Genomic DNA, 22,923 nt, shown 5'->3' on the forward strand with positions numbered 1-22,923 from the left:
TTCTTTTATTGTAATGTGTTTCTCTAGTTTTCAGATTATAGCAATGGTGGCTTTTTAGGATTAGTTAGGAGGTATTCCCTCAGGTTTTATATTCTGAAGAGATTGTGGGCAATTAGCATAATCTATTCCTTAAATGTTTGGTAGAATTCACCAGTAAATTTATCTGGGCCTGGTGCTTTCTATTTTGGATGGTTATTAATTATTTATTCAATTTCTCTAATAGATACACATCTTTTCATATTTTCTCTTTCAACTTTTATAAGATTTGGCAGATGTGTGTTTCAGGAATTGGTTCACTTTATCAAAATTGTGTGTGTAAAGTTCATAGCATTTCTTTTTTGTCCTTTCAATGTCTATGAGATCTGTAACTATGACTCCTCTTTCATTTATAATGATAGTATTTGTATCTTTTCACTTTATTTATAAAGTATCCTGGTTAGAGGCTTATAAATTTTATTTATCTATTCAAAGAACCAACTTCTGTTTTTGTTGTTTATTAATTTCCTTTTTTCAGTTTCTGTGATTTATGCTCCAATTTTTATTATTTCTCTTCTGCTTACTTTGGATTTAATTTGTTCTTCTTTCTCTAGTTTCTAAGATGGAAGCTTAGATTCTTAATTTTAGATCTTTCCTCTTTTCTAATACATGCATTCAATACTCTAAATTTTCATGTAAGCACTGCTCTAACTGCATCCCACAAATTTTGATAAGTTGTAATTTTATCTTCATTTAGTTCAAAATAGTTTAAAATTCCTCTTGAGATTTCCTCTTTGGCCTATTATTTAAAATTCAAAAGTCTCCACATACTTTGGGATTTTTCAGCTATCTTTCTCGTACTGTTTTCTACTTTAATTCCATTGTGGTCTAAGAGCATACATGGCATGACTTTTATTATTTTAAATTTGTTAAAGTATGTTTTATGGCCCAGCATGTGGTCTGTGAGAATGTTCCATGTGAGCTTGAGAAGAATGTGTGCTCTATTCTTGATGAAGTAATCTGTAGACATCAATTATATCCAATTGACTAATGTAGTTATGAAGTTCAAATATATCCTGATTTTCTTCCTATTGCTTCTGTCCATTTCTGATAGAGGGGTGTTGAAGTTTCCAAGTATAATAGTGGATTCATTTATTTCTCCTTGCCGTTCTATCAGTCTTTATGTCATGTATTATGATGCTCTTTACATACACATTAAGGATTGTTATTTCTTCTTGGAAAATTGACCCCTTTATCATTAACTAATGCCTCCTTTTATCCCTGATCATTTTTCTGGCTCTGAAGTCTGCTCTGTCTGAAATTAATAGAGCTTCCCCAGCTTTCTTTTGCTTAGTGTTAGCATGGTATCTTTCTCCATCCTTTTACTTTTAATCTACATGTGTCTATACTTAAAGTAGGTTTCTTGTAGACAATATACAGTTGGGTGATGTTTTTTGACCCACTCTGACAATCTCTATTTCTTAATTGGTGTGGTTAGACCATTGATATCTAAAATAACTATATGGACGTACTTGGATTAATATCTACCATATTCATTACTATTTTAAATATTTTGCCCCTGATCATTTTTCCTATTTCTGTCTTCCACTCTTTTTTGGCCTTTTGTACTTTTAATTGAGTATTTTTTATGATTCCATTTTTTCTCCTTTCTTAGCATATCAATTATATGTCTTTTTAAAACTTTTCTTAGTGGTTGCCCTGGAGTTCACAATATATATTTACAATTAATTCATGTTCATTTTCAAATAACACTATACCACTTCACAGGTAATGCAAGTACCTTATAATACCGAAGTATTCCTAATTCTTTCCTTCCATTCCTTCTATAATTAGTATCATCCATTTTGAGTATTCATAAGCAATAATAATCAAATACATAGTTGCTGTTACTTACTATTTTGTACAAACTGTTATTGGTTAGATCAATTAAGAATATTTTACCTTCACTGATTCCTTGTCTAATGTCCTTACTTTCATTTTGTGGATATGAGTTCCTGGCCTATATCATTTTCCTTCTCTCTGAAGAATTTCTTTTAACTTTTCTTGCAAGGCAAGTCTGGTGGCACCAAATTGCCTCAATTTTTCTATGTTGGAAAAGGCTTTATTTTTCCTTCACTTTTGAATGATAATTTTGCAGGGTATAGTATTGCAGGTTGGTTGTTTTTATTCTCTCAACATTTAAAATATTTTATTTCACTCTTTCTTGCTAGCATTGTTTTTGAGAAATTTGATGTAATTCTTTGTGTTTTTTTCCATCTGACTTATTTCAAGAATTTTTTCTTTACCTTTGTTTCCCTGCAGTTTAAATATATAATAGTATCTATCATTTGAATTGTAGGATGAATATCTGTACATCAGTTTGGACTCCATATGGCAGTTGAGTCCATTTCTATTCATTTTTATTACCATTTATCCTGATCTGTAGAAGAACTTTGGCTCTGAGTAGAATAAAGCAAGTTCTTTATGACTTCTTAAGCCTGAAATAAAATAATAGCTACATATAAAATTTTATATGAAATTTCTTCTTTCATTTCTGGTTTTTCAGATTGTATTTTACTCACCATTATAAATGCCTGAATCAAAATAAGTTGGCAATCTGGGTAGTGTTTATTTATACAAAATGATATCTAATTAAAGATTCCAATGTTTAAATTTTATACAGAAGGGCACGTTATTCTTTGCAATATTAGTTCCTTCCTGGATCCACCTCATGATGAAAAGGTAAGAACTTTATTTTCCACTTTAATTAGTAAGTTGACATACTTTTACTGAGCACTTCTCTGTTCTAGACACAATGAAAGATAGAATACAAGTCTTCCTTCTCTCAATGCACACATACTATCAAAATTGAAGCTGTATGATGGATACCAGTGGTCTGCTGATAAAAACAGGGAATGAATAAGTGAGGGAGGGAGGGAGCATGAGAGGGGTAAGTAAGCCAGCCACTGGTCACTTTGCAGTTTCTTCATATTCTGATGTATTTGTGAGAATCTATGTAGAAACCCAGAGCTTAAAAGAGTTCAGAGATCATCTAGTCCTCCATAGCCAGTTTCTATATCTTACATGTCTTCATAAGACATTTCATAACCTTTTCTTCTCTACCTCTTATGGAATCATTATTTTTTAAAGGAAACTCTTCCTCATATCTATAATTTAAGTACATTTTATTCTGTTTTTAGTGTTAATGCAATGTAACTGTCACCATCCTTATTTTATGAACATTTAAATATGCATTTCTTGTGTGTATGTGGATGTACAGATATATCTACATATATTGTAGATAAAGACCCATCACTAATTAAAAACTAAAATAAGGAAGAACTATTTCAGCATAATCTTATTTCCCTTTAAGTTAATACTTCAAATCCAAAAACTAATTACTAGCTTTTTATTTCTAGATCATAGGTATTAACATATGGATGCATAGGTTAGGATTTGATTCCTTGTAGAGTGTGTTAGAATAGTTATTGTTTCAAACATTATTTCATTCAATCCATGAAATTTTTTCTTTTGTTTCAAAGAATCCATTGTAGTTTTTATAAAGTTCAGATATTCAGCTTTAGTATGACTATCTCCACCTTGCAGAGGGTAAATCAGAGAATGGCTTGCCTAGGATCACATAGACAGTGAATGACAAAGTCAGGTCCAGAACCAGTGTTCTTATTCTCTAACTCAATGCTCTTTTCATATGTAACACTTATTGATATCAAATGAAAAACAATAAGGTTCAAACAACTGTAAAACACCAAGTTTCATTCACCAATAACTATGAATTCCTTATGATCAAAACATGCTATAAGGTGAATAAAAACAAATCATATGCTTGAAGGTTAAGTAATTGTTTTCTCCTACTGGTGATGATTATCAATATTGCATTATTAATTTTAACAGATAAAAATATAATTCCAAGCCTACATTTTTGCAAATCGACTTTCTATAAACTGGCAATCAAGATATTTTAAAATTCAGAGAAAAGCTTCAAAACATAAAATTAGGTAGTAATATTGAGTTATAATAGTGGAAATTGTTTTAAAGCATTTTTACCAATTAAAAGGAAGAAAATTTATTTTTATAATGTTTAAAAATTCTTCCATATTCACCCTCATTTCACCCTTTTCTGCACTCAGACAATGTGATCATCCAGTTTGTACATGGCTGCCTATTTGTAAAATGCCTCTGTTACATAGACTAACATGTACCAAAGCATTAAACCAGGTCCATCTACAGATTGCAACTGCAGTGAAAACCAAATATGTCAGTCTATAAATCAGAGGTTAGTTTTGTTCTCTCTCACATTACTGTTAAAAAGAAGCTCCATGGAGTACAGATATTCTAACACAAAGGATAGTCATAAACCTCTCCACGAAAAGAGAAATCATGCGTATAATCACATTTACACACACAGAGAAAAGACAGTTGTAGCTTCTTTCTTTTTTTATTGAAACATAATTGATTATACATATTTGCAGGGTACAGAGTTGATTTTCAATACTTGTGTACAATATGTGATGATCAAATCGGGATAATTAGTATATTCAGGATAATAGTATATATCATTATAAAACAATCATTCTTTGTGACCGTTAACCAATGTCTCACTAAGCACCCTCTATCTCTCTCTTTCCAACCTGTAGTTTTGTTTTCCCTTTCTGAAAGGTCAACATATTATTGTGACTATTTGTTTTTCTTTCTTTCTCTCTCCCTTTCCTAGTTCCTACTTATATATGAGGACATGTGGTATTTCTCTTTCTGTGCCTGGTTTATTTCACTTACCATAATTTTCTCCAAGCCCATCCATGTTGCTCCAAATGGAAGAATTTCATTCTTTTTTATGGCTCAGTAGTATTCCATTGTGTATATTTACCACATTTTCTTCATCCTGTCATCCGCTGATGGATATTTAGGTTGGTTCCATGTCTCGGCTATTGTAAATACAGCTGTGGAAAACATGGTACCACAGGTTTTCTTTCAACATGATGATTTCCATTCCTTTGGGCATATACCCCGCAGTGGTATTGCTGTGTCATGTGGCAGTTCTATCTGTAGTTGTTTGAGAAGCCCCCATACTGCTTTCCATGGTGGCTATATTAATTTACAGTCCCACCAACAGTGTTAGAATGTTATTCTCTGTTTTTTTAATAATACAAGTCTAACTGGGGTGAAATGATATCACAACGTGGTTTTGATTTGCATTTCCCTGATGATTAGTGATGTTGAACATTTTCTCATATACCTGTTGGCTATTTGTACATCTCCCTTTGAGAAGGAAATGTCTGTTCTGTTCCTTCATCCATTTTTAAACTGGGCTTTTTTTTTTTTCCCCACTGTTATTTTATTTGAGTTCCTTGTATATACTGGATATTAATCCCTTGTCAGATGTATAGTTTGCAAATATTTTCTCCCATTGTGTAGCTTGTCCTTTCATTCTGTTGATTGTATCCTTTGCTGTGCAGATGCTTTTTAGTTTGATATAATCCCATTTGTTTATTTTTCTTTTGTTGCTTATGCTTTTGGGGTTTTATTCATAAGGTCTTTACCCTGTTCTACATCATGAAGTGTTTCTCCTATGTTTTCTTCTAAGAGTTTTATAGTTTCAGGTCATATATTTAAATCTTTCATCCATTTGAGTTGATTTTGATATATGAATATCCAGTTTTCCCTGCACCATTTATTGAAGAGGCTGTCCTCTCCCCAATGTATGTTCTTGGTGCTTTTGTCAAAGATCACTTGGCTATAAGTTTGTGGATTGATTTCTAGGTTCTCTATTTTCCTCCATTGATCCATGTGTCTGTTTTTATGCCAGTACCATGCTGTTTTGGTTACTACAGCTTTGTAGTATAATTTGAAGTCAGGTGGTGTAATTCCTCCAGCTTTATTTATTTATCTTTTGCTCAGGATTGCTTTGGCTATTTGGGACTTTTTATTTGCTAGACTAACTAAAAAATAAAAGAAGAGCAAAGACCCAAAAAGAAATGAAAAAAGGAGACATTACAACTGATGCCACAGAAATACAAAAAATCATTAGCAAGTACTCTGAACAACCATACACCAACAAACTTCAAAACCTGGAGGATATCAATAAATTCATGCACACATACAAACTACCAAGTCTGAACCAAGAAGAAATCAAAAACCTAAACAGACCAATAACAAACAATGTGATTTAGGTAGTAATCAGCAGCTTCCCAACACAGAAAAGCCTAGGACTAGATAGCTTCACTGCTGAATTCTACCAAACCTTCAAAGAAGATTAATACCAATACTTTTCAAACTATTCTGGAATATTGAAACAGAGACTATTCTGCCAAACTTATTCTATTAGGCCAGCATCACCCTGATACCAAAACCAGACAAAGATACAACAAAAAAGAAAATTACAGGCCAATATACTTGAGGAACATAGATGTAGAAATCCTCAACAACATATCAGCAAAAAGAATACAACAGCACATCAAAAAGATTATATGTTATGGGCCGAGCCCGTGGCGCACTCGGGAGAGTGTGGCGCTGGGAGCGCGGTGACGCTCCCGCCATGGGTTCGGATCCTATATAGGAATGGCCATTGCACTCACTGGCTGAGTGCTGGTCATGAAAAAGACAAAAAAAAAAAATAGATTATATGTTATGATCAAGGGGGATTCATCCCAGGGATGCAAGGATTGTTCAACATATCCAAATCAATAAATGTGAGACACCACATCAACAAAATCAAGGACAAAAAACATACAATTATCTCAATAGATGCAGAAAAAGTATCTGATAAAATTTATCATCACTATCTGATAAAGTTTATCATCACTTCATGATAAAAACTCGCAACAAATTAGGTATAGAGGGAAAGTATCTCAACACAGTAAAAGACATATATTACAAACCCACCGCCAATATCATCCCGAATGAGGAAAAGCTGGAAGCTTTTTCTTTAAGAACAGGAGCAGGACGAGGATGCCCGCTCTCACCACTCTTATTTAACATACGATTGGAAGTACCTGCCAAAGCAGTCAGGCAAGAGAAAGAAATGCAGGGTGTCCATACTGGAAAAGACAAAGTCAAATTGTCTTTCTTTGCAGATGGCATGATCCTATATATAGAAAACACTAAAGACTCTACCAAAAAACTCTTGGAGCTGGTAAATGAATTCAGTAATATTGCCAGGTACAAAATCAGTACACAAAAATCAGTAGCTTTTCTATACTCCAACAATGAACTAGCACAAAAAGAAAGCAAGAAAGCAAGCCCATGTACAGTAGCTACCAAAAAAAGAAAATACCTAAGAATCAATTTAACCAAGGAGATGAAAGATCTCTGCAATAACTACAAATCACTGCTGAAAGAAATTAAAAAGTACACAAAAGGATGGAAAGACATTTATGTTCATGGATTGGAAGAAGTAACATTGTGAAAATATCCATACAATCCGAAGTGATCTACAGATTCAATGCGATCCCCATCAAAACACCAGTGATGTTCTTCACAGAAACAGAAAAGAAAATCCGAGTTTCTAATAGCAAGTTGTAATACATTAAAGGGTCACGGAATGAATTTAATGAATTGCAACCAGTATTTTTGAAAAAACAGAAAATAATTCAATGCAAAGCAATGCAGCGGAATAGAACAGACGATATCAGTGTGCATTTCACAAACTAAAGTTAAGTATCCTTCTGTGAAACTTGTTTCGAGTACACATACAGGTATATATATGTGTGTTCACTGGCTCATGAAGTAAAATGTATAACCTACCATGGATATAGTCCATATTAGAGAATCTCTTGCCTTCGAGAAAGTCATCTTGAGGCAGAGGAAGAAACCTTAGATGACCAGATATTCTTAAACAGTTTTGAGACAGTAAGCAAGAGAATGCAGAAGATTTTACCCTGACTGTCAAAGAACAATCAGAGGGAATTGAGTCACAAGGCCAAGATATTTAGGAGAAATTATGCCTAACCTTTCTCAGAGTCTAAATAAATAGGAGACTTATAGGAGAACTCCATGCTGCCAAAACTGTTGTTACACAAATACTCCTAGGTGGATGATCCAGGAAAAAGTAAGATCTTAGTCTGGGTTTATCAATGATAGAGAGGGAACATACTCAGAAGGGGTGTTATTGCACAGCAAGCTCCCCAGTTGACAACTTCAGTTCACACGGTTTAGAAATGTCTTCTGAGTCCTGTTAGGGGATCTAACCATGAGGATAAATCACATCCTGAAGAAACGTACAATAAAACCTCATGATGTTTTTGAAAGAGAATGAACTGGGCCCCATTCTTGTTGTTAACTCCTTGTCGTATAGACCTCCCACCCCACACTCCAGAAAAAGAACAAGATGGCCAGGGCTAGCTCTAGATAAAATTTGAAAAAGGAAAAGTCCTTTTTGCTGATCTCCCCTTTGGCTTTCAACTCCCACCTCTGCTTCCTTCCATTCCTGATTATTTTCACTCTCAGTAATCCCACTCCCCAACCCTCTCCTAAGGCATTTCTTTCTTCTAGTCATCTGCAAATCATCCATTAAAGTCATTGCTGATCTTAAATTACATAATAAATTGCTAAAGACATAAGATACTTTCTCTCCCAGGGATATGTACAGATTAATACATCCCTAAAAATGGGACTTTTGGTGCCTTAAGCAAGAGAAGAGCTTATTGGGGGTGGAGGCTTCATCACCTAGTGCACATGTCCATACCAATCACTCATAAGCTTGGCTCAATGGGAAATGATTTTGCTCAAGATTATATTTTGACCAGCAAATATACATTCCAAGGGATGTGCTTTATTGTTGCTATCTAGAAATTCAAGCAGGTGCTTTCCTGGCGTGCTCATTCTTTAGAAATTATTCAAGTAATCTATGTGGAAGACAAACAAGTCGTGCTTACTGCCTCCGTCGATGGCTCGGTAAGGTAAGCCAAGGGTGGCTTCGTACTGTGAATTCAGGGTTTTGAGTATGAGAGGTAAACGGTTTTAAGTGAAAGTTGAAGTATATAGTTCAAATGCAATCTTGGTAAGCTGGTTAAAATAAATAACTACATAAGTAAAAAGGTGGCACAAAAGGGTTTTGAGAGGGTGGCCAGAGACTGGGAAATTCTTTTCCATGCCTGAGAAAATGAGATGCCATTTATGTTAGAAGGTATAATAAATAATCTCAATGAAAGTGTTTTTTGTAGAATTATTTTAAAGAATGAAGCAAGATAGGTAGCTCAGAGAATGACATCCAAGCCCAGAGAAGTCATAAAAATGTCGTAGAAAAGAGCAACTAATACTGGAAAAAAGTGTGTGAGCTAATGAGTTCGTTGACAATGAGATTAATTTTGCAGTCTACTTACTTTTAATTATCTAGATAATTCTAAGCACATGTGCAGATAATGTAAAAATATATACACATACAAAGAGAAAGAGAGAAAATGTTATAACATTTCTAGAGACAAATTGCTGCATATTAAAATGTCTTAAAATCATCGTAATGAATTATCCTGTTAAGAGAATGGAGTTAGGCAAGATGAAAAGGTGTAGAGAGACTTCAAAGTGTATTAGAGAGTGTAAACATAATAAAAACCAGAAAGAAGGAATATTTTATATTTCATGAAAGCCCCAGACTTAAATTTAACAGACCCTAGCTAACCATGTGAGCTTGAGGATAGAGAGTTAGCCAGGGCTACGGCCAAGCAGTATATACTAGATAGTAGGCATTATTAAGGATTTGGATCGTTCCCTCAACAGAAATAGCCATTGAAGGATTTTAAGTGGGTGACATGAGGAACATGATCTGATTTACATTATTAAAATATTTAGAAGGATGAAGAACTTTTAGAAATGTTGAGTTTCAGCTCAATCTGGGGGGTAAGGTCCTATTTGTAGGCAAATGGTTAAAGTGACTTCCTCTGTCAGAAAGAAAATCTGTTGTTTTATTTGTTGAAAAGAGTAAGAACATGAAATTTCATTATTATAGATGTTTTTAACAACTCGGTCTCTTGGTCTCTGCTCCAGCTTATTTTCAGCCACCTATAAGCAGAAGTGTTAATTGTAGATTATAACACACACACACGCACAACCACATGTGCCAATGCCTCTGTTTTGAGTATTTCCTGCTTGTTTCAGTCTGTTTGGGCTGCCATAATAAAATACCTTAGTCTGGGTACTTTATAAACAACAGAAATTTGTTGCTGACGGTTCTGAAGGCTAGGATGTCCAAGATCAAGGTACCAGCAGATTCAGTGTCTGGTAAGGGTTCAGTCTCTGCCTCATAAATGGTGCCATGCAGCTGTGTCTTTACATGGCAGAAGGGGCAAACAAGCTCCCTTGGGCCTCTTTTAAAAGGGCACTTAGGTCATTCATGAGGCCAGAGCCCTCATAACCTAAACACCTCCCAGACACTCCACTTCAATACCACCACATTGGGGATTAGGTTTCAACATATGAATTTGGGGGGGGGACATAAATATTCAGACCATAGCAGTGCTCAAACCAGTTATCTTTGGCATGAAGAAATTACTTCCATGGTTCCTTCAAGTGAAAATCTCTCTAGATACTCAGTTCAAAGAGCCCAGCTCTATTAATAGCTATCTCAGAATACAGCTCTCATCATAACTTAGCCACGTCCTTTTGCTAATACTAGCTACCACTTTCTAAAGAGGTAGACAATTTTAACATTCTAAATCTTGTTTGTCAAAAAGGTTATAATTTTCTAATAGGAAATAAACATAATTGAGACAACTCTGGGAGATAGGAAGGGCAAACAGTCTAAAGACAACATTTCGGGAAGTAAAGTGGGGCTCAGGGTAGCTGAGGATTTCGTATCTGAGGCCCAGGAAATCAACTGAGAGGCAGGATTATTTATTTGGTAGAGCCTCACATGGAGCAGGAAACACCATGAGACAAGAAGATCTAAAGTTAGTTCAGTCTTTTGCCGTCCTATTTCAGAACTCAGCTGTAAACATTAGAGTAGTGTTTCCACAGTAGTAGGAATTGTGGGTGGAGGTTGAGAGGAATTTGATAATAGTAAAAGCATCACTAGATCTCTCCTCCCACAAGTTCTGTTTATGCTGATCCAAAAAGTAGACAGCTCAGATACAGCCATTGTGAGTCCTAATTCAACTAATAGACGGAATGGGCAGTCTTATTTTGTGAAAATTCTGTTCTTTGTTTTCTGGCTTTGGTCTCAAAAGTACAGATTCAAATTGATATTTCCCAAAAGGTTGTAGATTAGAGTTCTAACTGATAAAAATATTTACATTATAATTAGCTCTACAACATGAGGGTACCACAAAGTTCATGGAAATATTAGTATTATCTTTCAATTCTCTTTTTCCCAAACTTTGTGGAGTATCTTCGTTTTTAATTGAAAGAGTCTTGGACTCAGTTTAAAATCTTTGATGGACTGGTGAAAATCCATATAATGATCTAGGGCTGTCCGGTTAGCTCAATTGCTTAGAGCACAGCCTTATCACACCAAGGTCACGGGTTTGGATCCCTGTACCAGCCAGACATCAAAAACAAACAAACAGAAAAACAAATCTATATAACTGATTTAATAAACAGAATAACTTCCACTGAATTCCCCACTTACAGTCTCCTCCCACCTTTTTCCTTCCATCAGGCTTTGGCATGCCCTCAATGGTCATTATTGTGGATATTTTGGACAGCGAAGGAACTTAGAAATATCACAGACAAGTGATTTTATTTTGCCTTGTGATGTTAGTGAATATCCCATAGAAATAAAAGAAGAAAGCAAGTTCACCGAGAAGAAACAAAAATATCAATATCCTCTGATATTTGACAGGGAAAGGTAAGACCATTGGCTTTTCTTTAGATGAGCAGACAAAAATTAAACTATTATAAAATACCATGGGAATGTGCTGGACATGAAGAACTCAAAGGTGAAATGCCTAGAACTTGCTGACAATTTTATAATCCAGTGAAAGGGAGAAATATGTAAACAAAAAGCTGTAATTCAGTACGGTAGTACTTCTGGGAACACCTAATTCTTAAGATAATAACAGGAGGGTACATGGGATTTAACCAAAGAAGAGCAGGGAGGTAATTGCCTAAGAAAAGGAACCAAATTATGAGAGACTATGATACAGTCTTTTGAGGCTTGGAGTCCAGGGGTGTGTAGGGAAGACACAATGGGAGATAAAGCTAGAAAAGTCTATAGGGGCCACAGCACAATGGCCTTTTTTTAATGGGCCAGTGTAAGAATTTTCGACTTGACAGAATTCACTGTAGCAGGATACACATGAGGAAAAGCAGGTATGAAGGAAAAGATACTGAGTTTGGTTAGGGGCAGGGTTAAGTCTGAGGTGCTTGGGGTTCGTCCAGGTAGAGATGTTTAATGAGCATGGGGATTGAGCTGTCCGGAGCTCCTAAAAGAGGCCAGAGTTATAGACAAAGATGTGGGTGTCATTAGTAAGTGTTAGATTCAGTGTGGCTAAGTCACTCAGGTCCTGTGTATAGAGTGAGAAAAACAGAAAACTAAGAAAGAAATAAACAAGAGCCTCTAAAGAGCAGGCCAAGGAAGTGATACCAGAGAGAAACATCGAGAAAGAACAGGTAAGATATTGAAAGGAAAACCACAGACAAGTGGTATAATGGAAGTCAAGGGAGGAGAGAGTTAATTGAAAATAAAATGGTGGAGAAAGACCCATTTGTAGAAGGTGGCAGTGAGGTCCCATGTGATGGTAGAAAAGTAATCACTGGATTTGGCATGTTTGTCAGCTGAAAGGTCACTGATGATTCTAGAGAGGGTAATTTCAGTGGAGTGATGGGTCATTATATCACAATGGTTGAGAAATAAATAGGAAATATGAGGTGAAGATAGTACAGGTTACTTTTTTTTTTTGGCCTAAAACAACACGAATTTATTACCTTACAGTCTTGGAGGTTGGAAGTCTTACATAGGTCTCGCTGGGATAAAATCGAGGTGTTAGCAGGACCACATTCCTTTCTTGAGACTCAAGAAATAATCTGTTTCATTGCTTTTTCCAACTTCTAGAGGCTGCCCGCATTCCTTGGCTCGTGGCCCCTTCGTCCATCTTCAAAGTCAGCAGTGCTGCATCTGTCTGACCGTTCTTCCATAGTCACGCAGAGATTAGTTTTTAAGGAAGGCATATAGTCCTAGGGTTGAACAAGAGTTTGTTTCATGGGTTTGCTTGTTTGTGGGGGAAACTTGAGCATGCTCGTAGGCTTAGTTAGGGCAGGGAGGAGAGTCCCTGAGAGAGAACAGAATATTAGTGGGATGCTGTTTTGTGCTTTTGCAAATTTCAGTCCTGGTTTCAGCTGTGGCTGGGCCTTTGTCACACTAGAAGAGATTGGCACTCATCTGAGCTTTCATCATCATCACAGCTCACCTCTAGTGGTGGATGTCTAAATGTCTCCCCCTCAGGGTACCAGATCCACCTAGACTGGTGACATCCGGCAGACCCAAACAGGGAGAGCGAATGAGGTTGAATCCCAGTGGGAAAAATCTGAAGGGACTGTCAAAAAGAAAGTCCTTTAGGGAAATCTTAAGTGAGTCAAAGCTGGGGGGACCCAAAGCCACTATCGAATCCCAAGGAAGGTGGAAGGGTTGTGGTAAATAGGAACTGAAGGTAAGAATCAGAAGCCATGCAGAGTTCAGATCGAAATAGAGGCAATTTGAGAACAGTCTAGAAGGATTCCAGGTGACTGCCAAATCCCCACTGGAGTGTTCAAGGCTTGCGTGTCTGGTCAGGAAATAGCAGTGGAGAAGAGGGCCAGCTAGAATGTAAGAAATGGTGTAGTAGAGCCGAGCCTCGGCATGATGTGGTCAAGTTCCCCAAGCAAAGTTGATCAGTCCTACTTTTTGAGTGATTGCTTAGCCTTAAACATCCATATATCTTAGTATCTAAGACAATGGATTCTAACTTATTAATATGTGTCTCTTCACTATACTGTGAGGCCCATGAGGACTAGAACCTGTTTTATACATGTTTGTATCCCCAGTTCTTAGCTCAGTGCCTAGCACACAGGAGGCACTCGAGAGATATTTGCAGAACGAATGAAGAATGACTAATGGAGAATATTAGCAGCAGAAAGAACAGATGTAAATGGTAGATACGGAAGTATTACAGGGTGTAGTATATTTGGCAAAGCTTAAATATAGCATATGTGCTCACAGTATATTGTTATTACGAAATAATTATGACTTGTATGTAGCAAAATTGGCCCTGTTCTGTAGAATGACTCCATCTCAGGGCATATTATTTATTGTCTTTTAAAAAGGTTTTTAATGCTTAGTCATGACTTTCTAAATATGTACATAAGTAAGTTTTAACTGTAGGAAATCTTCCCTGAGTCACGAAAGAGTCAAGCATTGGATTTATAAAAGAAGGTTCCCCATCTCCTACGATACAGCTTTTTTCCAATGACTATTAAAGAATTTAACTGCATGGAATGTTCAGGCTGAGCAGGAATCACTGTGGTTTCCCTAGAGGAAAATCAGGGAAGCCAAGTGAATTAAGAGGTGCAGAGGTAGTGTCACTGGGACTAGGGCCGTGGCAGCCATGGATTTGGAACCAGCGAGGAAGGACATACGGGTATTTGTTTAGTAGGCAGAGAATAAAAGGTGTGGGTATTTATTTAACATTTTTTCTTATATCTTTACATGCAGATGTAAAAACATGAGCTCAATGTCTTTACTTTTCAAGCGTACACCTCCCAAGGCCTTTCAAGTGGAACATGACTTTAAGTTTTTCCAGTCTCTTTCTTCTCCCAAGGTAGATTAAAAAAGAAAAAAATAGAGAAAACTTTCCTTTTGCTTTCCATAATTCAAATATGTTCAGTAATAGTTTGTATTAGTTTTCTATTGCTGCTGTTACATATTGCCACAGATTTGATGGCTTAAACAATACAAATGAGTTATTTTACAATTCCGTAGGTCAAAAGTTTGACATGGGTCTCACCGGGCTAAAACTGAGTGTCACCCGAGCTGTTTCTTTATGGAGACTCTAGGATGAAATCCTATATTCCTTAGTTTGTCCCCTTCCTTCATCTTCAAAGCCAGAAATGTTCCATCTCTCTGACCATGTGGTCACATGTCCCTCTGACCCCATGGGAAAGATCCTCTGCTTTTAAAGATCCATGTGATTAGAATTGCATCCACCTAGATAACCCAGGATAATTTCCCCATTGCAAGGTTGGTAACAATAACGACCTCCACAAAGTCCCTTTTGCCAAGTGAGGCAATATATTTAAAGGTCGGGCAGAGAGATTAGGGTGTGGATATCTTCGGCAGCCACCATTCTACTTTTCACAGACACACTTTTCTCCAGTGCAGAATTAGGAGAGAAAAGTGTCTTGCTGCCCATTCTATTTCTATTTTTAACACTTCTGGAGAATTGATCTAGTGTGAGTCTTTAGGCTACAGTCTGGCCTCAATAAGTTCAAATTGATTTTCCAAGACCTTCCCCAAAATAAACCAAATATACCTTTTTAAATTTATCTCCTGTTACTAACCTACAGTTGCCCCACTCTACAAATCAGATTAATTATTGTTTCCCTGAACATTATTCTCAGCCTTCTGGCCGCACAGGTCAGTTCACCTTGGATGTCCTTGTCACATTCAGACCTCTCTCCAACTGTCCAAGTCCACCCTACCTTTGTATCACACAACTGACAAAAGATTACTATCCAGAATACGTAAAGAACTCCTAAAATTAGTGAGAAAAAAGAGTCCAATTAAAAAAATGGTTAAACCTTGCCCTCTTCTTACTTCAGTTGGTGGGTAAAATAACAAATGTTAAATGCTAAAGTTGAATTGAAATGCCTTTCACTTAGAATTCTCTGATTTTCACCAACAATCTTGTTTTGCCTATTTTTATCTATTCACTTCTTTTCTGTTAATTTATTTTTGATGTTACCAGTAGTAATAATATAATGGTACTAAATCTTATGTTTGAATAGCACTTTACTGTATATAAAATCTCATTTGATTCTCCTAAATAGTTAGCAGGGAAAGAACTTGTCTAAGGTCATGCAGCTAATAAATGACAGTCAGGATTTGAACCCAGGTATTTTGCCACTGATGGAATGTGCCCTTTCCATGAAGCATTCATTCCTTTGATTTGCAGATTCGAAGTCATGCCTTGGAAGGTTTCATGACTGAAAACAGAGAGGCAGGGATTGTTTTCGGTTCTCTGCCTATATACAGGGTGAGTTGGAGTTTTCTAGGGCTAGACAAGCAACTGGAATCTGACATCTCATTCCAGACCCGGGGCCACTGAGCGAGGTTGGAGAGCGTCACATAACCAAGCCTACTGATGTTTCTACAACCACATTGTATCCCATCCCAGAGAAGTCTTGGGCTCTGTGTGTCAGTGTCCCGGATCACTTGTCTCTGCCAGTCCACATGGCACTGTACTCTGGTGGCTCCTCATCACCTCCAGGATAAAATACAAATGCCTTAGCCTGGCATCCAAACCTTCCATGATCTGGCCTCTGCCAGAACTGTACAACCTCATTTTCTACCATATTCTCCCTGCACTCTCCCTGTACTCCAGCCACGCCAAGTACTGTCATGCCCTGAACATCACTGGTCCCTCCATGCCTGTGTAGTTCCTCTGCCCAGGATCCATCCACCTCTTGTTTCCCTCCAAATCCCTTTTCATCTTTCAAATCTCCACTCCAGGTAACCTCTGTTAAAGAACTAATTAAATACCCCAAGAAATAATAAACCAAAGACAAAACATTTCAAATGAATCTTAACATATCTTAAATGTTACTTATCTTTCCCAAGAACATGTTCCTTGTGCTTGGCATCAAACACTTGAGCTAATAGACAACGCCAAGGGAGGACTATCAAGAATTAATAATGGGCAAGTGGGAGAGGTATGAAGTAGCTGGGCCTTCTCACCCCTCACCCCTGAGTTCACTTTACAGACGTCATCACTTGAAGTGTATCTGACTAGCTCTTGATTGATGGCTTCTAGGTAACAAGCCCCACGAGTCTAAGATTCCTTCCGCTCATCAGTGTCGAAGCACAAAGAGACTCTGTAGATGGCATCCCAGGAAGGAAGAAGGGAGGTCATGTTCAACATGACAAAGTAAGTTAGTACTAATTCCGCAGTCAATTCTAAGTCCACAGTATTTTCCATTGCTGTTTGGTTTTTAATTGTTTGTCTCTTCCCAGAAATACTCAAGGCCTAAAATTATCTCAGCTTGTACTCTTTTTAGGAATGTTCCAGGTGTGTGTGTGTGATTTTTAGCTCAGTGAGATGGAAATCATGAATTTCCTAGACAGAGAGAGAGAGAGAGAAATCCAATAGGACCTATGAGCCTGAGCTAATGAATCTCCCCCCAAGAGCTTCAGCACTAAAATTCACTCAGTTTTTTTAGCAGCTCAGCAATTTGACACAACATAGCTGAGGGCTGTGTACTGTCTTTGCTTTTTTTAATCTCATGGTACAGGATAGAGCCATGACATCAAACATGACATCATCTTTCTGGCTCACCAGCAAGAATTTTTCCCATGTAATAATAGGAATAACTACCATATAATGATTTACAGTTTACAGAGCGTTTTTATAAACGATTCTTTTGGTTTTCACAATAAATACAAACAAAATGTGAGACCCATCTTCGAGTTGGGAAAAAAATAGAGCCTAAGGCAAGGTCAAGTGACTTGCCAAAGGTCACACATGAATTAAGTGATAAGCTGAGATGTGTTCTGACTCCAAATTTCACGCTCATTCTGTTAAACCAGAATGACCGACTCAGTTCAAACCTATCTCTCTTCTACTAGTTCCATGGGTCTGACTTAACCTGCGGCCATTCATTTAGTCGTTGAAATAGATCCAATATTAAGAGGAAGAGCTAGAACATGGTAATTTTAATAAGCCCTCCTTCCGTGAAGTCAGACTAAAACCAGAAAGGAGATGGCTCTTATTGTCTGTGTCTAATTCAACAACAGAAAAACACAGTGACAACAACTACAATTTCAAAAAGCTGCTTTATTTAATTAACATAGAAAACCTCACCCTAATTTTGTGAGCTGTGCACTCTTAATGAGACTATCAATGATTTCTATTAATCATCCACTCTGGTAATTATTTGAGTAAAAATTTTTGGCAATAGAAGTTTTCTATAAAAATAATATTATTTACTTTTGTTTTGAGTAATGAACAAAACATCGGTATAAATAATCAAACTAAAAGTCAAAAAAGCATTTGTATAGGGTTTTATTTACTTATTTTTATTTTTTATTTTTTGGACAGAAGGTAGGATTTACTAGTGCGCATAAGTAAGGAGGGGGCAGCCCTCACGAGTGCAGGGCCCCCACCTGTCCAGGGGGCCATGGTTGGGGATGTACTTAACCCCAAAACCAGCCGGGATGAGCCACTTTTCACTCATTGTGTCTTCAAATTCATCCACATTAAACTTGGTAAAGCTCCACTTCTTTGAGATGTAGATCTGGCAGCCAGGAACTTGAACTTGGCCCTGTGTAGGGCCTCAATCACATGCTCCTTGTTCTGCAGCTTGGTGCAGATGGACCCCATGACTTAGCCAATGTGAACCCTGGCCACTGTACCCTGGGGCTTTCCAATGGCATCCTGCATACCTGTCTGGAGCATAAGGTGGGGACAGCTCTAGGTCAGAGTCATGAAGTTCCCTTGGACAGAGCTGTCTCCAAGGTCTCTTAGGGCAACCCATACAAGCAATGGGCTGTGTATACTACCAAGGAGGCTGCTGTTTGCAGCCACTGCACACCAGCCCCTGACGAGGAAAGGAGCAGGTTGGCTTAATCGCTGCAGACCTACTGGTTTTTATAACTCATACCTTTTATGCCCCATATTTGCATTCTTATTTAAGTATTGCTTTATCTGATATTAAATATACTTTACGTTCTCTAAGTAACACTAAGCGACAGAAAGAAAATGGTCAAATATGTCTTAAGCACCAGAAGGGAACACAACATGGAATTAAAAATTGGTCGTGGTTAATCTACATAATGAATAATCTACACTCAGATAATCAGAAGTTGACTTTACTGTAATTAATTCAATCAGAGATCATGAAAAATGATGTTATTTATCCAAACAAAAGGTATTTTTATATATCTGATATTCTAGTAGATGCTTTATTTTCTCTTAGTCACTCTGATAGGTCATTGACCACACAAGAAAGGCAAGGAAGCAAATGTTTCCATTTGCTTTACAGGAAAGGGGCCACACAATTATGATTAAAAATTCCCTTCTGGTTTAATGAAGAAAAGAGTTCAGTAGGTCAGGGGGTTGAAATCAGTTTCCAAAGTAAAGGGGGTTTTTTTGTTCTTTTTTAAAAGAAAATTATGTATAATAAATTCAGTATAATAAAATAATATAATAAATAATATATAAATTTTTAATATAATATAATAAAATCTGGAAACTGGAATACGGTATGCAATTTTAGGAACCCAAACTGCCTAAGTAGGAAAATAGTGGATGAAATCAAATCAATAAATACATTTCGGATGTCGATTATCATAAAAAAGCACTTCCAGGAAGGTGGGCATAAAATGATCTCAGAAAGTTTGGGGTCAAAATTTTATTTTAGTGAAGCAAACATTTATGGAATACCTTGAAATATCCATCATGTGTCCTGCACTGTTTCAGGTACCAGGAATCCATTTATTGATCTAGGAGCTCACAGTACAGAGGGGAGAAGGTCTTCTGAAGAGAGTTCAATAACAGATATCTTAATCTCTTTTGACATTGTTTTTAAATATAGAAATGCTGATTCTAAGTATTAACTTCTTTAAATGATTTATAAATCTCTTTAGAATTAAACAAATTACAAAATATTAATCACATGTATTAGTCTGTTTCTGCTGCTTTTAACAGAATACCTGAAATTGGGTAATTTATACAGAAATGAAATTTATTTCTTACAGTTTGGAGGCTGGGAAGTCCACTGTATTAGTCCATTTCTGTTGCTTATAAATAACAAAATACATGGAACTGGGCAGTTTTTAGGAAAACAAAATGTATTGCTTACAGTTTCGGAGGCTGGGAAGTCCACCGTGCAGGGAACACATCTGGTGAGGGTCTTGGTGGTGGCAACAGTGACCCAGGGATCTCACATGGCAGACAATGGTGAGGCAGAGAGAGACTCACCTCTCATGCGCTCTTCTTGTAAAGCCATCAGTTCCATGTCCTTGACCACCGTTATTAATCCATTCACTACAGCATTTTCCTACAATCTAATCACCTCTTCAAGGCCCCACCTTTCAATTACCGTAATAGGATTGCCCACCCTCAAAATTTACAATGGAGATTAATATGTGGGGGGACATTCAACCCAAGGCATCCATAGTAGAAGGGGTGCATCTGGTGAAGGTTTTCTTCTTAGTGGCACTCTCTACAGGGTCCCAGGGTGACCAGGGTGTCACATGGCAAATGGCTGAGCAAGAGAGAGCTAACCTCCACTTACATTCCTGTTAGAGCCATCGCAACCACGTCCATGACCACCCATCGGATTAATGGGTGGATTAAATCCCCAATGGATTAATCCATTCAGAAGGACACTATCCTCACAATCTAACCACCTCTTAAATGCCTCACCTTTCAAATACCATTTCAAATAGCAAATTGGATTTCCCACCCTCTTAACACTGTTACAGTGCAGAGTAAGTTTCCAATAAATGAAGTTTTGGGGGACACATTTGACCCATAGCACCATAGTACAGGAAAGTGTAAATCAGAACTCAAGTTTGTATTTCCCTGTAAGTTTACATGTGGGAAGAGAGGGGGAGAATGTGAACTTTGTGAAGTGTGACCCATTTTCAAATTGTGGAAACATACCCAATCATAAAAAAATGATGTAGTGAAACATGGTGGATATGATAGTGTACTCTGTAGTTTTTCCAAAGAGTATTTAATGACAGAGAAATTCTCACAATTTCATGTTGGGTGAAAAGACTATGAAAACTGTAATTTAGTAATATTTCTAATGATAATGGCTAGTGCTTATTTCCAAATCAGTGAACCAGGGCCAATACCGTGTAATTGATACAAATTCTTTCACTTAACCCTCTCAACAACACTGTGAGGTAGTTATAATCATCATCCTCATTTTACAATGGAGAAAACTGAAGCAGAGAGGATAAGTAATTTATCTAAGATCCCCAAGAAGCAAGTGGTGGAGCTAGGATAGAAAGCCACAGGTTGGCTTCAGAGCATGGACGTGAATACAGCACAACGTAATTCAGAGACAGGTGAGCTTCTGGGTCTCTCCTGGGTCTCAGAACCACCTTATGAGAGTTTACAAATAGCGAACACTGAAGAATCTCTCCCTTCCCAGCACTCTCTGTCCCCTCCTTCAGAGCTCGGATCACTACCAAACATATCATGTAACAATTCTTTTTTTTTTTTTTTTTTTTGCCTAAAAGCATTTTCCATGCCATTTTTCTCCCTTGAATAAAATCATTTATTTTTATTGTTTTTATCCCAGTAGAATGGAAGATCTATGAAGGCAGGAACATTGACATAATGTCTGCTGTAACTCTAGTGTCTGGAACAGACTGACACATAAAAAAAACAATCAAAAAACATTTGCTGAATAAAATAATAAATGCGTTTTAAAAAAAGAATAGAAAGTAACAGGAAGAAAGATCCATGCACCTTGGGAAGTTCCCTCAGCTGGGATCTGGCTGAGTGATGTAGGAAATTAAGCCTCCTTCCTTGTCTCTGGGAGAAAGAGGAGTTGTCACGTGATCTATTAGTGTTCAAGTCTAAAGGATCTTCAGGTGATTGAATCTTGACCTTAGGGGCTCACTGTTTTTTTCTTACCTGTAACTCTGTCTCCTCTTCCCTTTTTCTTCTTTCTTTTTTCTTCTGCATAATAGACCATAAATTCAAATTGATGTGCATAGTAAATGTTGGTTGAACATTATTGATGAGATTAGACACTTCCTGAAGTGAATTTTTAAACCAAACAAGTTTAAATGTTTTTTTATCTATTTCTTATGAAAATATTCAATTTGAAACTAACTTTCATTTCTCATTTGGGTGGTCATCACTTGATTTTATTTTCCTTCAAGTCAATGGACTTTGATGTTATCAATATGCAGTATTAATTATTAACTAAGTGTTGCTTTGTTTTGTTTGAACCAACCTGTCCAAACTATGCAATTGTCTGCCAGATGGATAACTACCCAGTTAGCTCTAAAGCTTCTGCTTTTCCACCATGTCCTTCACCTCCTACTTTTAACAGACTTTTACCATGGAGGCATGTGAGATTGTTAAGTAAATAACTATGCTTTTTTTTTTCGAGGAATATTAAAATCTCTGTATAAATTAGCAGTGAAATCTAACTCTGCAAAATTGTGTTTGTTGTGCAATGTTAGTTACAAACTGACATGCTCTTCATTTCACAGGCACCACGGAAGAGAAGCCTGAAAAGAAATTTAGTCCCACAAATAAATCTGGCTTCTTGCTTCTTCCCAGCCCTGCCCAAGTAAAGAAGAAAATCAGAAGTGGCTGCTGCACTTAAAATGGCAACGTCTAGATGATAGAAAAGGTCTTTGTTTCAGTATGAGCGTGAGAGTCCACCAGACACTGTCACCCATCTCTGTATTCTTGGGTCATTCTATTGATGAAGGAGATTGCTTAAGAAACTCTGGTGACCTCAACTCTGAATATCAAGCAAGCAGCCACTTTGCCATCATCTGTCATACATCGAAATCCACTTAACGAACAGGCAATGTTTCTTGTTTACTGTCAGCAAAATGACACGAAACAAATGAAATCAGCAGCATAAGTGGATTTAAAATAACATGGTTATCAGTGATTAGCTTTCTGCATCCTCCCATTGTTCATCCTAATCCATGGCCAGAATTATTGTCCAAACCTATGTGGTAAGAGGCAAATTACTTGTGTGTATGCTATGTAGTGTACAAAGAGAATTATTAAAAAGAAGAATGTGCCAACCAGGCCTCTACCT

The 22,923-nt window shown here is 37.0% G+C and overlaps 1 protein-coding gene and 1 non-coding gene across 2 annotated transcripts in view; one reads left to right on the forward strand and one right to left on the reverse strand.

Annotated features, from left to right (window-relative positions):
- WDR64 (WD repeat domain 64) overlaps positions 1–22,441 on the forward strand; it is a 126,396-nt gene extending 103,955 nt beyond the window's left edge. The window contains exons 22-28 of the mRNA XM_063082880.1: positions 2,660–2,718; positions 8,782–8,891; positions 11,585–11,773; positions 14,615–14,720; positions 16,074–16,154; positions 16,932–17,045; positions 22,358–22,441. Coding sequence (XP_062938950.1) covers positions 2,660–2,718; positions 8,782–8,891; positions 11,585–11,773; positions 14,615–14,720; positions 16,074–16,154; positions 16,932–17,045; positions 22,358–22,441 — 743 coding nt within the window. The remainder of the gene's footprint in view (positions 1–2,659; positions 2,719–8,781; positions 8,892–11,584; positions 11,774–14,614; positions 14,721–16,073; positions 16,155–16,931; positions 17,046–22,357) is intronic.
- LOC134366543 (small nucleolar RNA SNORA70) lies at positions 18,620–18,752 on the reverse strand. The gene has a single exon (XR_010022340.1). It is a non-coding gene; the product is annotated as a small nucleolar RNA SNORA70 (small nucleolar RNA).
- Positions 22,442–22,923: the final 482 nt, after the last annotated feature.

This window comes from Cynocephalus volans, chromosome 18 (genome assembly GCF_027409185.1).
Source record: "Cynocephalus volans isolate mCynVol1 chromosome 18, mCynVol1.pri, whole genome shotgun sequence".
Taxonomy (NCBI): domain Eukaryota; kingdom Metazoa; phylum Chordata; class Mammalia; order Dermoptera; family Cynocephalidae; genus Cynocephalus; species Cynocephalus volans.